The sequence below is a fragment of the Thalassophryne amazonica genome, chromosome 5 (genome assembly GCF_902500255.1).
Source record: "Thalassophryne amazonica chromosome 5, fThaAma1.1, whole genome shotgun sequence".
Lineage (NCBI taxonomy): Eukaryota > Metazoa > Chordata > Actinopteri > Batrachoidiformes > Batrachoididae > Thalassophryne > Thalassophryne amazonica.
The window spans coordinates 40,929,757-40,942,465 of NC_047107.1; the positions used below are offsets into that span (position 1 = coordinate 40,929,757).

The following is a 12,709-nucleotide window of genomic DNA, read 5'->3' on the forward strand; positions in this document are numbered from 1 at the left end:
GGTTTCTTACAGTTCGGTCACAGACGTTGACTCTAGTTTCCTCCCATTCGTTCCTCATTTGTTTTGTTGTGCATTTTCGATTTTTGGGACATATTGCTTTAAGTTTTCTGTCTTGACGCTTTGATGTCTTCCTTGGTCTACCAGTATGTTTGCCTTTAACAACCTTCCCATGTTGTTTGTATTTGGTCCAGAGTTTAGACACAGCTGACTGTGAACAACCAACATCTTTTGCAACATTGCGTGATGATTTACCCTCTTTTAAGAGTTTGATAATCCTTTCCTTTGTTTCAATTGACATCTCTCATGTTGGAGCCATGATTCATGTCAGTCCACTTGGTGCAACAACTCTCCAAGGTGTGATCACTCCTTTTTAGATGCAGACTAACGAGCAGATCTGATTTGATGCAGGTGTTAGTTTTGGGGATGAAAATTTACAGGGTGATTCCATAATTTAATTTATTTTTTCCCCTCTGCTTGGTCTAAAAAAGTAACCGTTACTGACTGCCACAATTATTTTTCCTGATTTCTTACAGTGTTTCTTAAAGCCAGGAAGTTGCCATGTGAAATGACTTTAGTTTTGTGTCATGTCTGTGATCTGCTTTTTTTCTACAAAATTAAACAACTGAATGAACCTCCTCCGAGGCCGGTGATTCCATAATTATTGCCAGGAGTTGTACTACACAATGCAGGACGCGCAATTAAGCTGAAACTCTGTGCTATCCAAAAAATTCTCGCATGAGTGAAAAATCGGCTGAAAAAGGGCCAAAACTTGCACAGTGTAAGCCCAGCTTAAGAGGACCACCCTTTCTGACAACATCATGCTAAATAGTTTAAGGCTTTGTGCACTAAGTGAAGACTAACCGCATTATCACATTATCAAGGTAGGAGCAATTTGTACCATGTGTTCCACTTCGTCTCTCAGACCCAGCATGTTCTCTTCATCCAGGCATTCTTCTTCTTCTTCTTCTTCTTCTTCTTCTTCTTCTTCTTCTTCTGTGGTTGGAATCCAAGTTAATGATGCATTACCACCGCCTTCTGCTGTGGAGTGTTGGTCAGAGTGTACGTCATTCAGATCTGTATACAGGAGCAGCTTGTCACTTGTGTAGATGGTACCAGCTTATGTCCACAGATGATAATGCAGTATATTTTTGAGACAAGAAAGTGTGTTATAGTCCAAACGCAGTGAGCAGATTACATTTCTCTGTTATACGAGGTCTGTTAGAAAAGTATCCGACCTTTTTATTTTTTTCAAAAACCTGATGGATTTGAATCACATGTGCTTGCAAGAGCCAACCTTGAACCTTCGTGCGCATGTGTGAATTTTTTCACGCCTGTCGATTGCGTCATTTCCTGGTAAGCAGCCTTTGTGTGAGGGGGTGTGTCGTGCGCTCGGCGTTTTTTTCATTCCAAGGAAAAAGACGGAACAACTGGAGCAGCGTGACTGCATCAAATTTTGCCATAAACTGGGCGACAGCCAGGTGGAAACCATTCGGATTATTCAGACGGCTTTTGGTGACGATCCTATGGGCATCACATAGATTAAGGAGCGGTACAACCGGTTTAAAGATGGCCGCACAATGGTGGAGAGCGAGCCGCGCTCCGGGCGGCCATCAACACGCAGAAATGACCAGATCATTTCTAAAGTGAACGCTGTGGTGATGAGGGACCGTCGTGTGACTATCCGAAAAATTGCGGAAGAGGTGGACATCAGCACTTTTTCGGCACATTCCACTGTGACAGAAGATTTGGCCATGAAACGAGTTGCAGCGAAATTCATACCGATGGCTTCGGCACAAAGCTGATGGAGAAAAAGCGCCTTCGTGTTGAAGCCTCACAGGACATGTTGTGACATGCTCACCTCTTCCACAATTTCTCGGATAGTCACATGACTGAAAAGCCACCGAAAGCCGTCTGAATCTTCCGAATGGTCTAAGAGGTGGGCATCATTTTTCGTAGTCCAGCAATGCAAGGGAATGTTTTTCTTTTAATTGATGTTTTTTGTAATGCCTTCCATTGATTTCAATGGAACTGTCACTTGCTTTGAAATCAATGGAAGATCTTATGAAAACATGAATTAATAAAAATGTTCCCTTGTCTGCATTTGTCTCAAAATCTTACTCGAAGCAAAGGCCTCCTGTAACCCCCATTACAAATATGGTTGTAATAAATATGAATAAATACATAATTAAAATTTGCACTTAAAAACAGTTAAAAACTACATGACGCATAAATAAATAGTGACTGCATAAATAATGCATGTTATTTAAAAAAAAAAAAGAAATAGTAAAGAGAGAAACGTTAACTCAGAGCATGCCCCTCCCCCACCTGCCGAGGCCCAGTGCACCCGCAGCCAGCAGAGAGACGCAGACCAGAGCAGCAGTTTGTTATCAAAAACACTCAGAAAACTACTAAAGTTTGGTGAAAATGTAAAACCTGGCCTGTACGGAGGAGGAGTGCACTCTGGTTTTTAAATAGCCTTCCGGAGGCAATTTGGTGAGTTTCATTTAAGGAATACCGCTTTTCTCAAAGTTTTCTGTTAAGTAAGTAACGCTAATATGCATCTCTGATTAGCAGTTGTTGCTGCACTGGTTAAAAAGAGACACTTAAACCTCCATCTGCGTTCACACCGGGTGCGACACGAGCGACTGCAGCCACAGGTTGCCATGTAATTCCTATGTAATGACGTGTTTTGGCGCCAAACCGCGCAGCACGACGCGATGGACGCGAGTGAAGCGATTTTGAGCGTTTTGCGCGTTTGTAGCGCGATATTGCGTCGCGTCACGTCGTGTTGCCCTCCTCCCCAAGTTGAAAAATCTGAACTTTTTCGTCTCTTTGAGCTGCGATGACCAATCAGGCAGGGACTGGATATGTAGTGACGTGGAGATGTCTGGAGTTTGACTGAAGATGTGAACATGTCCTGTCTCTGGTAGCAGCCTGTGAGCAGGACTTATGTCTCTTTTGTCCTTTATTTCACAATTATGAGAGAGTTTTTGGAGCGAGCAGCAGCACCACAGCAGAGGGAGCGGAGTTTCTTTTTCTTTTTATTTTACGTGCACGCGCGAGGGAATCGTCCATGGAGATTATTTTACTTATTAACTACACAGATGTATAATAAAGCAAATGGTGACTGGTTTCTAAAGACAATTATGACAGAGTTTTGTGGGAAAGAGCGAGGAGCAGCCTCACAGCAAGCCGTGGAGTTTCTTTCTTTCTTTTTTTTTTACGTGCTTGCGCGAGTGAATCGTCTGTGTGGAGAATATTTTATTAATTAACTACACAGATGTGTAATAAAACAAATGGTGACTGGTTTCTAAACACAATTATGACAGAGTTTTTTTGGGGAAGACCGAGCTGCAGCAAGCAGCGGAGTTTCTTTTTTTTTTTTTAATTGTTTACGTGTGCGCGCGTGAACGGGACAGTTGGTCCTCAAACTGGGTCCTGCAGAGGCGGAAGGACCGCTGAAAGCGGCCATCATCCAGACGCAGCTCTTGCAGCAAATAATGATACTCCCTGTATTGGGAGCTTTTCACAACAACTCGCTCCGTGTGATCAAGGTCCGTCATGATGACTTGACGCCGAGCGGAATGGAAGCTCCTTCTATTTAATGATGCACCGGGGCGAATTTTCACAGCGAAAGTCCACCCAAGCAGAGCAACACACCGGGCGAAGGAGGCGCGTCCGTCGCCACGCGACCCCTGCGAATTTGTAGCGTCTGATCGCGCCCGGTGTGAACGCGGCATTACGTGCGCGTGCGAGCGAATCATCCATGGAGATTATTTTACTTATTAACTACACATGTATAATAAATCAAATGGTGACTGGTTTCTAAACACAATTATGACAGGGTTTTGGGGGGAAGTGCAAGCTGCAGTCCCACAGCAGGCAGCAGTTTCTTTTTTTTATTTTATTTTTTTTTAATTGTTTACATGTGCGCACGTGAACGGGACAGGAGGTCCTCAAACTGGGTCCTGCAGAGGTGGAAGGACCGCTGAAAGTGGCCGTCATCCAGACACAGCTCCTGCAGCAAATAATGATACTCCCTGTATTGGGTGCTTTCCACAACAACTCACTCCATGTGATCAAGGTCCGTCATGTTAACTTGACTGACAACCGGAGCCGGCGAGCGGAATGGAAGCTCCTCCTATTTGATGACGCACTGGGGCGAATTTTCACAGCAAAAGCAGAGCGACACACCGGGTGAACGAGGCGTGTCTATCGCCACGCGACCCCCGCAAATTTGTAGCATCTTATCGCGCCTGGTGTGAACGTGGCATGAGACTGAGGAGAGCAGAGAAACGGTACCTAAACATTATTTGCTCTTTTATTTTCTACTGTGAAGGTTACTCTGTAAATGTATTTTATGTGAAGAGAAACTTTATCTTTATGTAACTGTAAGCAACTAGTTTACTGTTAAGAGACAGTTACCTGTGGTTACCTAGGAACCGTAGCTTGTGAAGTGGCTTGATTTAGGTTTTATCCCAGATTTATTTTATTTTATACTAAGAGTTGTTTTTTTTTTTGTTTTTTTTGCCTGTTTGACAGGCCAGGTTTCTTACTCCACCCAAGAACCACCCAATTCCCTAGACTTGGACTCGGACCTGAGCTGACAGCAAGGCGAGCCACCCAACAGACAAATCCCTGGATCAATCAACAGAGCTGCGTAAGGCGCACGTGCTGCCCGTTGAGCATCAGAACCTTACTCGTTATTGGACAAAGGTTTGGGTAGAAACAAAAGGATTCTGCATTGGATTACAGAACATTTAAAGAGACAAGTGAGACTTTGAAAGCTTTTGGACATTTAGGAAAACTATTTATTTGATTTTGCTCTGCATTAACTATTGTCATTTGAATGTTTCTTGATGAATTGTTTTTGTGTACTTTTAAGGGTATATACAGTGTCATTACAAAGTGACAAATACTGTTATGAAATTGATACAATCAAATAGTACAAACCTAAAACAAAGCTTTATGTAAATTAAAGCAACGTAAGATAGTTTTAAACTGCAAAAACATGAAATAAAATGACTGTCATACATGAAAGCTAAACAGCTTTGAAACAAGAAAAAGAAACAAAGTAAAACCTTAACAGAACTTTATTTCAAATAGTGAGGTAAAAGAGAGGTTTTATAAAGGAAACTTTTTGATTTTAAGTTAATATTAATTGTGTGTCTATCATTGTTTGTATTAAATTTTGCTGGCTTTTCTATTTAAAAGTTCCTGTCAATGGCTCTATCTTTGAATTGCACACCACTCCATTACGAATCTAGAACTGGTCCTAACCCATTCCCTTTGCCTAACAGCATAGGTGTTACATTCCATTGAAATAACATTGAAACAAAGAGGTTTATTTATTTATTTTATTTTATTTATATAGCTCCAAATCACAACAAAGCTGCCTCAAGGCACTTCATAGAAGCAAGGTCCAACCCCACCAACTGCGACAGTGGCAAGGAAAAACTCCCTCCGATGATCCGAGGAAAAAACCCCAAGGCGACCAGACCCAAAGGGGTGACCCTCTGCCTGGACCAGGGATTAAAGAAAAAGTCTGTTTTTGATATGGGACCCTACGCAAAACACAAGTGGCTAATAGTACAGCACTCATTGGTAGTCATACTACCCAACATCAAGGTTGATGCATAACCATAACCTTAACCCTTCAGTTACCTCCTTTACACCTTCAACACCATGATGTCCCTCTACCTTGTGATAATTTCAGTGGTTTATTATTGGATGCGAGGTTTATACAACTTAAAGCTAATTGCGACACTTGCAAGTACAAGACCAAAACCTCCATACAGGGGCGTAGGTTTGCATATGGACCATAGGGACAAGTCACAACCATTATTTTGGGATGGCAAAATAGTCCCTACCAATATTTAGCATTTTTGTTTATATAACAAAATCATTCACTATTTTTTTGCGAACTCGATACTATAATTTTAGTCGTCACGTTTTGTGTTTTCGACGTGCCAGAGTGACAGGGTTACCCATGTTGCAATTTCATTGGCTCACGTTCTTCTCACATGGACGTAAACAAAGCGCATCTCGTGGCAGGCAGTGCTTAATTTGTAAAGTGGGAGGTCCCGGAGCGCAGAGGATGGGTGGCTCCGGTGCAGTGTTGCCAGATGTACGATAATTATCGTATTTGTACGATAGTTTTGCCCTCTGTACGATGTACGATCAATAATGGGAAAAAATCCAAAATGTACGATAATTTCAGTTGTTGCCCAAACACGCATCTCTCTCTGACACCCAAGAATCATTTTGCAGGCGTTGCACTCAGGCGGCATCAAAGACACAACACACACAGGGCTGCTGCTGGCTTTGGCCGCCCTGGACAACATCATTTGAAAGCCCGCCCCCTCTCATACAAAGTAATGAGTTCCCATCCAATCTGTGCCGTGACAGGAAGATTCCCCAACCAACATCTTTTTTTTTTTTTGAAACTTTATTTCAACAAATGCAACAACAAATGAACAAAACACAAGAGCAAAGAGATATACAAGAAAAGGAGGTGTCAACATTTTTTCTGTGTTCAACAAAATCTGCACAAGTGGCCATGGCATCGGATGACGACAGCGACCTCAAGGTTGAATTCGACTCTTTCTAGTCTGGTAATTAACACGTTTGTGTCCCTTCACAGAAAAAAAAAATCTTTCTAGTAGTGCGTTCTAGTTTCCCCATTACTATAATTACTGTTTAAAAATGTGACAGAAAATTCTTTGGAAATTAAAAAAAAAACAAAAAAACACTAAAATAGCTACGTTGTATGCGTTTTGTTTGTGTACGATCATTTCTCCCAAAATACGATAATTTTGAGGTTTTGGTACGATACTTTCATATTTCATATCTGGCAACACTGCTCCGATGCAGAAAAACAAGAAGGGCGGGGTGGAGGGCTTGCGAACAATGCTGTGCGCCACACTTAAAATAAACTGCACACCCACACACACCTTCACAAATGACACTAACATCCTGCCTTTTCCTCAGAAATTACTACATTTATGTTTGCTGTCTGTCTCTGTACTTTTTTGTCAGTTTTGCGCTCTTTTTCATACTTTTGCCTTGTTTCAAAAGTCACCGAACGCACTTTACCGTAATATATGCAACATATAGCATGCTGTTGGAAAGCACGGGTTCTTGGCTTGCTGTCAATCAATCAATCAACTTTTTTTTTATATAGCGCCAAATCACAACAAACAGTTGCCCCAAGGCGCTCTATATTGTAAGGCAAGGCCATACAATAATTATGAAAAACCCCAACGGTCAAAACGACCCCCTATGAGCAAGCACTTGGCTACAGTGGGAAGGAAAAACTCCCTTTTAACAGGAAGAAACCTCCAGCAGAACCAGGCTCAGGGAGGGGCAGTCTTCTGCTGAGACTGGTTGGGGCTGAGGGAAAGAACCAGGAAAAAGACATGCTGTGGAGGGGGGCAGAGATCGATCACTAATGATTAAATGCAGAGTGATGCATACGGAGCAAAAAGAGAAAGAAACAGTGCATCATGGGAACCCCCCCACAGTCTACGTCTAAAGCAGCATAGCCAAGGGATGGTCCAGGGTCACCTGATCCAGCCCTAACTATAAGCCTTAGCGAAAAGGAAAGTTTTAAGCCTAATCTTAAAAGTAGAGAGGGTATCTGTCTCCCTGATCTGAATTGGGAGCTGGTTCCACAGGAGAGGAGCCTGAAAGCTGAAGGCTCTGCCTCCCATTCTACTCTTACAAACCCTAGGAACTACAAGTAAGCCTGCAGTCTGAGAGCGAAGCGCTCTAATGGGGTAATATGGTACTACGAGGTCCCTAAGATAAAATGGGACCTGATTATTCAAAACCTTATAAGTAAGAAGAAGAATTTTAAATTCTATTCTAGAATTAACAGGAAGCCAATGAAGAGAGGCCAACACGGGTGAGATATGCTCTCTCCTGCTAGTCCCAGTCAGTACTCTAGCTGCAACATTCTGAACCAACTGAAGGCTTTTTAGGGAACTTTTAGGACAACCTGATAATAATGAATTACAATAGTCCAGCCTAGAGGAAATAAATGCATGAATTAGTTTTTCAGCATCACTCTGAGACAAGACCTTTCTGATTTTAGAGATATTGCGTAAATGCAAAAAGGCAGTCCTACATATTTGTTTAATATGCGCTTTGAATGACATATCCTGATCAAAAATGACTCCAAGATTTCTCACAGTATTACTAGAGGTCAGGGAAATGCCATCCAGAGTAAAGATCTGGTTAGACACCATGCTTCTAAGATTTGTGGGGCCAAGTACAATAACTTCAGTTTTATCTGAGTTTAAAAGCAGGAAATTAGAGGTCATCCATGTCTTTATGTCTGTAAGACAATCCTGCAGTTTAGCTAATTGGTGTGTATCCTCTGGCTTCATGGATAGATAAAGCTGGGTATCATCTGTGTAACAATGAAAATTTAAGCAATACCGTCTAATAATACTGCCTAAGGGAAGCATGTATAAAGTGAATAAAATTGGTCCTAGCACAGAACCTTGTGGAACTCCATAATTAACTTTAGTCTGTGAAGAAGATTCCCCATTTACATGAACAAACTGTAATCTATTAGACAAATATGATTCAAACCACCGCAGCGCAGTGCCTTTAATACCTATGACATGCTCTAATCTCTGTAATAAAATTTTATGGTCAACAGTATCAAAAGCAGCACTGAGGTCCAACAGAACAAGCACAGAGATAAGTCCACTGTCCGAAGCCATAAGAAGATCATTTGTAACCTTCACTAATGCTGTTTCTGTATTATGATGAATTCTAAAACCTGACTGAAACTCTTCAAATAGACCATTCCTCTGCAGGTGATCAGTTAGCTGTTTTACAACTACCCTCTCAAGAATCTTTGAGAGAAAAGGAAGGTTGGAGATTGGCCTATAATTAGCTAAGATAGCTGGGTCAAGTGATGGCTTTTTAAGTAATGGTTTAATTACTGCCACCTTAAAAGCCTGTGGTACATAGCCAACTAACAAAGATAGATTGATCATATTTAAGATTGAAGCATTAAATAATGGTAGGACTTCCTTGAGCAGCCTGGCAGGAATGGGGTCTAATAAACATGTTGATGGTTTGGATGAAGTAACTAATGAAAATAACTCAGACAGAACAATCGGAGAGAAAGAGTCTAACCAAATACCGGCATCACTGAAAGCAGCCAAAGATAACGATACATCTTTGGGATGGTTATGAGTAATTTTTTCTCTAATAGTCAAAATTTTGTTAGCAAAGAAAGTCATGAAGTCATTACTAGTTAAAGTTAATGGAATACTCAGCTCAATAGAGCTCTGACTCTTTGTCAGCCTGGCTACAGTGCTGAAAAGAAACCTGGGGTTGTTCTTATTTTCTTCAATTAGTGATGAGTAGAAAGATGTCCTAGCTTTACGGAGGGCTTTTTTATAGAGCAACAAACTCTTTTTCCAGGCTAAGTGAAGATCTTCTAAATTAGTGAGACGCCATTTCCTCTCCAACTTACGGGTTATCTGCTTTAAGCTACGAGTTTGTGAGTTATACCACGGAGTCAGACACTTCTGATTTAAAGCTCTCTTTTTCAGAGGAGCTACAGTTGTGTCAGTGTTAAATTTTTCAGAGTGAGGGCTTACATGAGAACTTACGGTAATGAGAATCAGCGGCGCATTAGTGTGAAACTTCCGTGTTTTTCCTCTGTGTTATGACATCACAGGCTTCGTTTACCGTAATACACCATATATATCATTGGAAATCCCTTTTTTTTTTTTTTAATTAGGTTGCCAGATACCTACAACTGCATTATTGATGAAGAGAATAGATTATACATCTTGGTTGCAAAAACCTTTTTTTTTTTTTGTTAGCTCCACAAGTATTTTTTTGTTGTCTTGTTCTCTCAGGTGTAGGCCTATCGAATAGATTCGTGATTTTGGGTGCAATTTTGTTATTTAAGCTATTTGTTTGTTTGCCTACACGCTTAATATTGTAAATAAAGTGTTAAATTATTCAGCATTATGTCGTCATATGTTATGTATTATGCTGTACTTGTGCGTCTAATGATATGAGTGGGTTAGGGGGTGGTGGTGGTGGGCAGGGGGGCCGGGGGGGGGTGGTATTGTCCCTACCAAAGCTGAGACCAAACCTACGCCCTTGCCTCCATAAGATGAAAGACCATTGCAACAGTCCTAGTCCCAGTCATTAAAACTCCAACTTTGGATTCCTGGTAATATTGCAGTCATTTTTAGTTTAAAATAAGGACAAGATCATTTATTCAAACGACTTAGGAACCAAAAACTGAAGCTGCATTGTTGGGAAGAAAACGCTTTTCTTTGTCTCAGAATTGCAGCTACAGTCTTTCAATGATAAAAAGAGCAAAAGTATCCATACAGTTCATGGTCAGTGACCCACAAACAGGCAACAAAAGCTTGCCAGTGATGAGAACTTCTCAGAAAACTATCAAAAACAGTCACAAATGTTACATGATGACAACACAGCAAGGTTTGATTCCTGACAATCAAACCTTTGTTTGAAAAGTTTTGAAAATGTTACGTTATTTATGGAGCTAATAAATTTATTACACATTAGGTTTATGGCCTTCACACCTTTCTACTCCAGAATGGCTTTCCACAGCCTGTGCAAACCAGTCCAAACATTGGTGTTTGTGTAGATTCAGAAAGTCTGCTCTAGTAACGCCTGTCTTGTGTCATTTCAGATGTTGGTACTTTGGAATGGTGATAAATAGCAGGTGGCATCAGCACAGGAGAAAGGAAGGGCAGAAGTGAGGGAGGCAGGCTCATGAAATAGGTGCTTCTTAGATGAAGGGTGACATAGTGGAGGGGAAAGAAGGGAGACTTCAAAGGGCTTTGATGTCACAACCTTTCAGACAGACAACTCAGCTTCAGCCAGCCTCTGCACACGCACAGCAGTGATGGCAGAAGGGCAGGGCAGAGCAGCAGTTGCCTGCACTTGCATCACACTGTAAGTGGAGGAGGGTGCTGACACAACAGCCCCCGCCTGCTAATCTTCCATAAACACAAACAATCTGACAGGTTAATTTACCTTGCGACCAACACGGAAAGAAAGCACACATCCACACATAATCAAATTGGGTAAGTGCACACACAGTTGTGCGCACAGATGCTTCACAGAAAATATAAAATCACAAGTCAGCTGGCTTTCATCTTTAAGAGTTTAAACTGGATTCTGTAATGTGTGTTTATTTTACAGTCTCCTCATTACCACCATCAGCAAAGGTAATACTGAAGTAATTATCCTACTATGATTATATAAACACTTTTAAAAAACAAACAGCATTGTCTCCAAAGAGAACTCCTCTGTCCTTTACCTTCTATCACTAATTATTTGTTTTATGGAAGCATTTTATGCAACACTTTGACACTCAATTAACAAATGAGGTTTTGTTCTCTGTAGATTGCATGTTTGTTTATTTAAGGATATACTCTGTTTTGTACATATCAGTATGCTAACTAAGTTACAGTAAATAGGGGGGCATGCATGAGTATCATGTTTGCATCCAATATGGTGCGACTATAAATCCATTGTGGTGTCAGGATCGAAGGATATACAGGTGTTTCTGGTGAACCAGCTCTGTTTTGTTGAGCGTAATCTCCTGTGGGAATGTATTGTTGATCTCTATAGGGAACTAGACAGTTTGATAGGAAATCAAAGTCTAAAATCAATGTCACAAGTTCATTAACGGATAGCCTTTTCTCACCTGCATCCTCACTATTGTTCTTTCCAGCCCTGGCTATGCATTTGCCTCACTCCTTGATTAAACACATCTGCTGGTTGCAGTTATGTTTGAGTGCATGTTTGTTCAGGCAGATGATACTGAGAACATCTGTAGAGACATTTGTTTGTGACCGTACCCGTGGATGCAATGGTGTGCCCAAGTGCATGGTTTGTGTGCATGTGTAACTCTTGACTGTGGGTATTTTTTTTTCCTTTTGACCTTCACCTAGTGTTTTCCCATTATGCCTCTGCTACCATGTAGATGAGCCATCGATTCAGCAATGTGGTACAAATTAAGATTTAAACTTTACGTCAACCAGTCTATTGAGTTTTACATTTAGGGCATTTGCAATATGCAAGACTTATTGATCTGCCAAAGTGTGGCTCTTTGTAGAAACCGCTCCGGGCCACCACTGCTTTTTTGTCTTTTTTTTTTTTTATTCTGTTTTTCTGGCCCGTAGGTGTGCATTTCAATGTCTTAAGTCTTTGGTGGCTTTATTTGTTTGATTCCTCTCATCTATAATTCTTATGCCTTATGTTCCATATTGAATGTTTGTTGTTGTTAATAATGATCTGCAATCTTGAATAGTTTGTCTTTTTTTTTTTTTTTTTTGATTTTTGTTTTTTGTTCTGGATATAACATTGAAGTGGCTTTGTGTGTTGCAGGAAAATGGTTCCTCCGAAGAACACGTGCTGTACGTGTGGGACCATTTTGTGTCCAAAGCAGCCGCCAAGTATGTCTTCATCATGGCCCACAGCTATGGAGGCCTGTCTTTTGTTGAGCTGGTGAGTGTTTAGTTTTCCGCTCATTCTTGCTACCTCCCACGAACGCAAAGGCTCCCTGACACGCACACTATATGCCCATGTCAGCATCATTACATATTCTCACTTATGAGCATTTATATTGGCTAAAGCTCATTGTCCAACATTCAGATTCAAATTCAGAATATTACAATGTGTATATGCATTA

General features: G+C 41.0%; 1 protein-coding gene across 1 annotated transcript in view; it reads left to right on the top strand.

Moving 5' to 3' along the window:
- Positions 1-12,709, top strand: part of fam172a (family with sequence similarity 172 member A) — a 538,430-nt gene that overhangs the window by 285,725 nt on the left and 239,996 nt on the right. Inside the window, 1 exon segment of the mRNA XM_034170053.1 lies at positions 12,406-12,525. Coding sequence (XP_034025944.1) covers positions 12,406-12,525 — 120 coding nt within the window.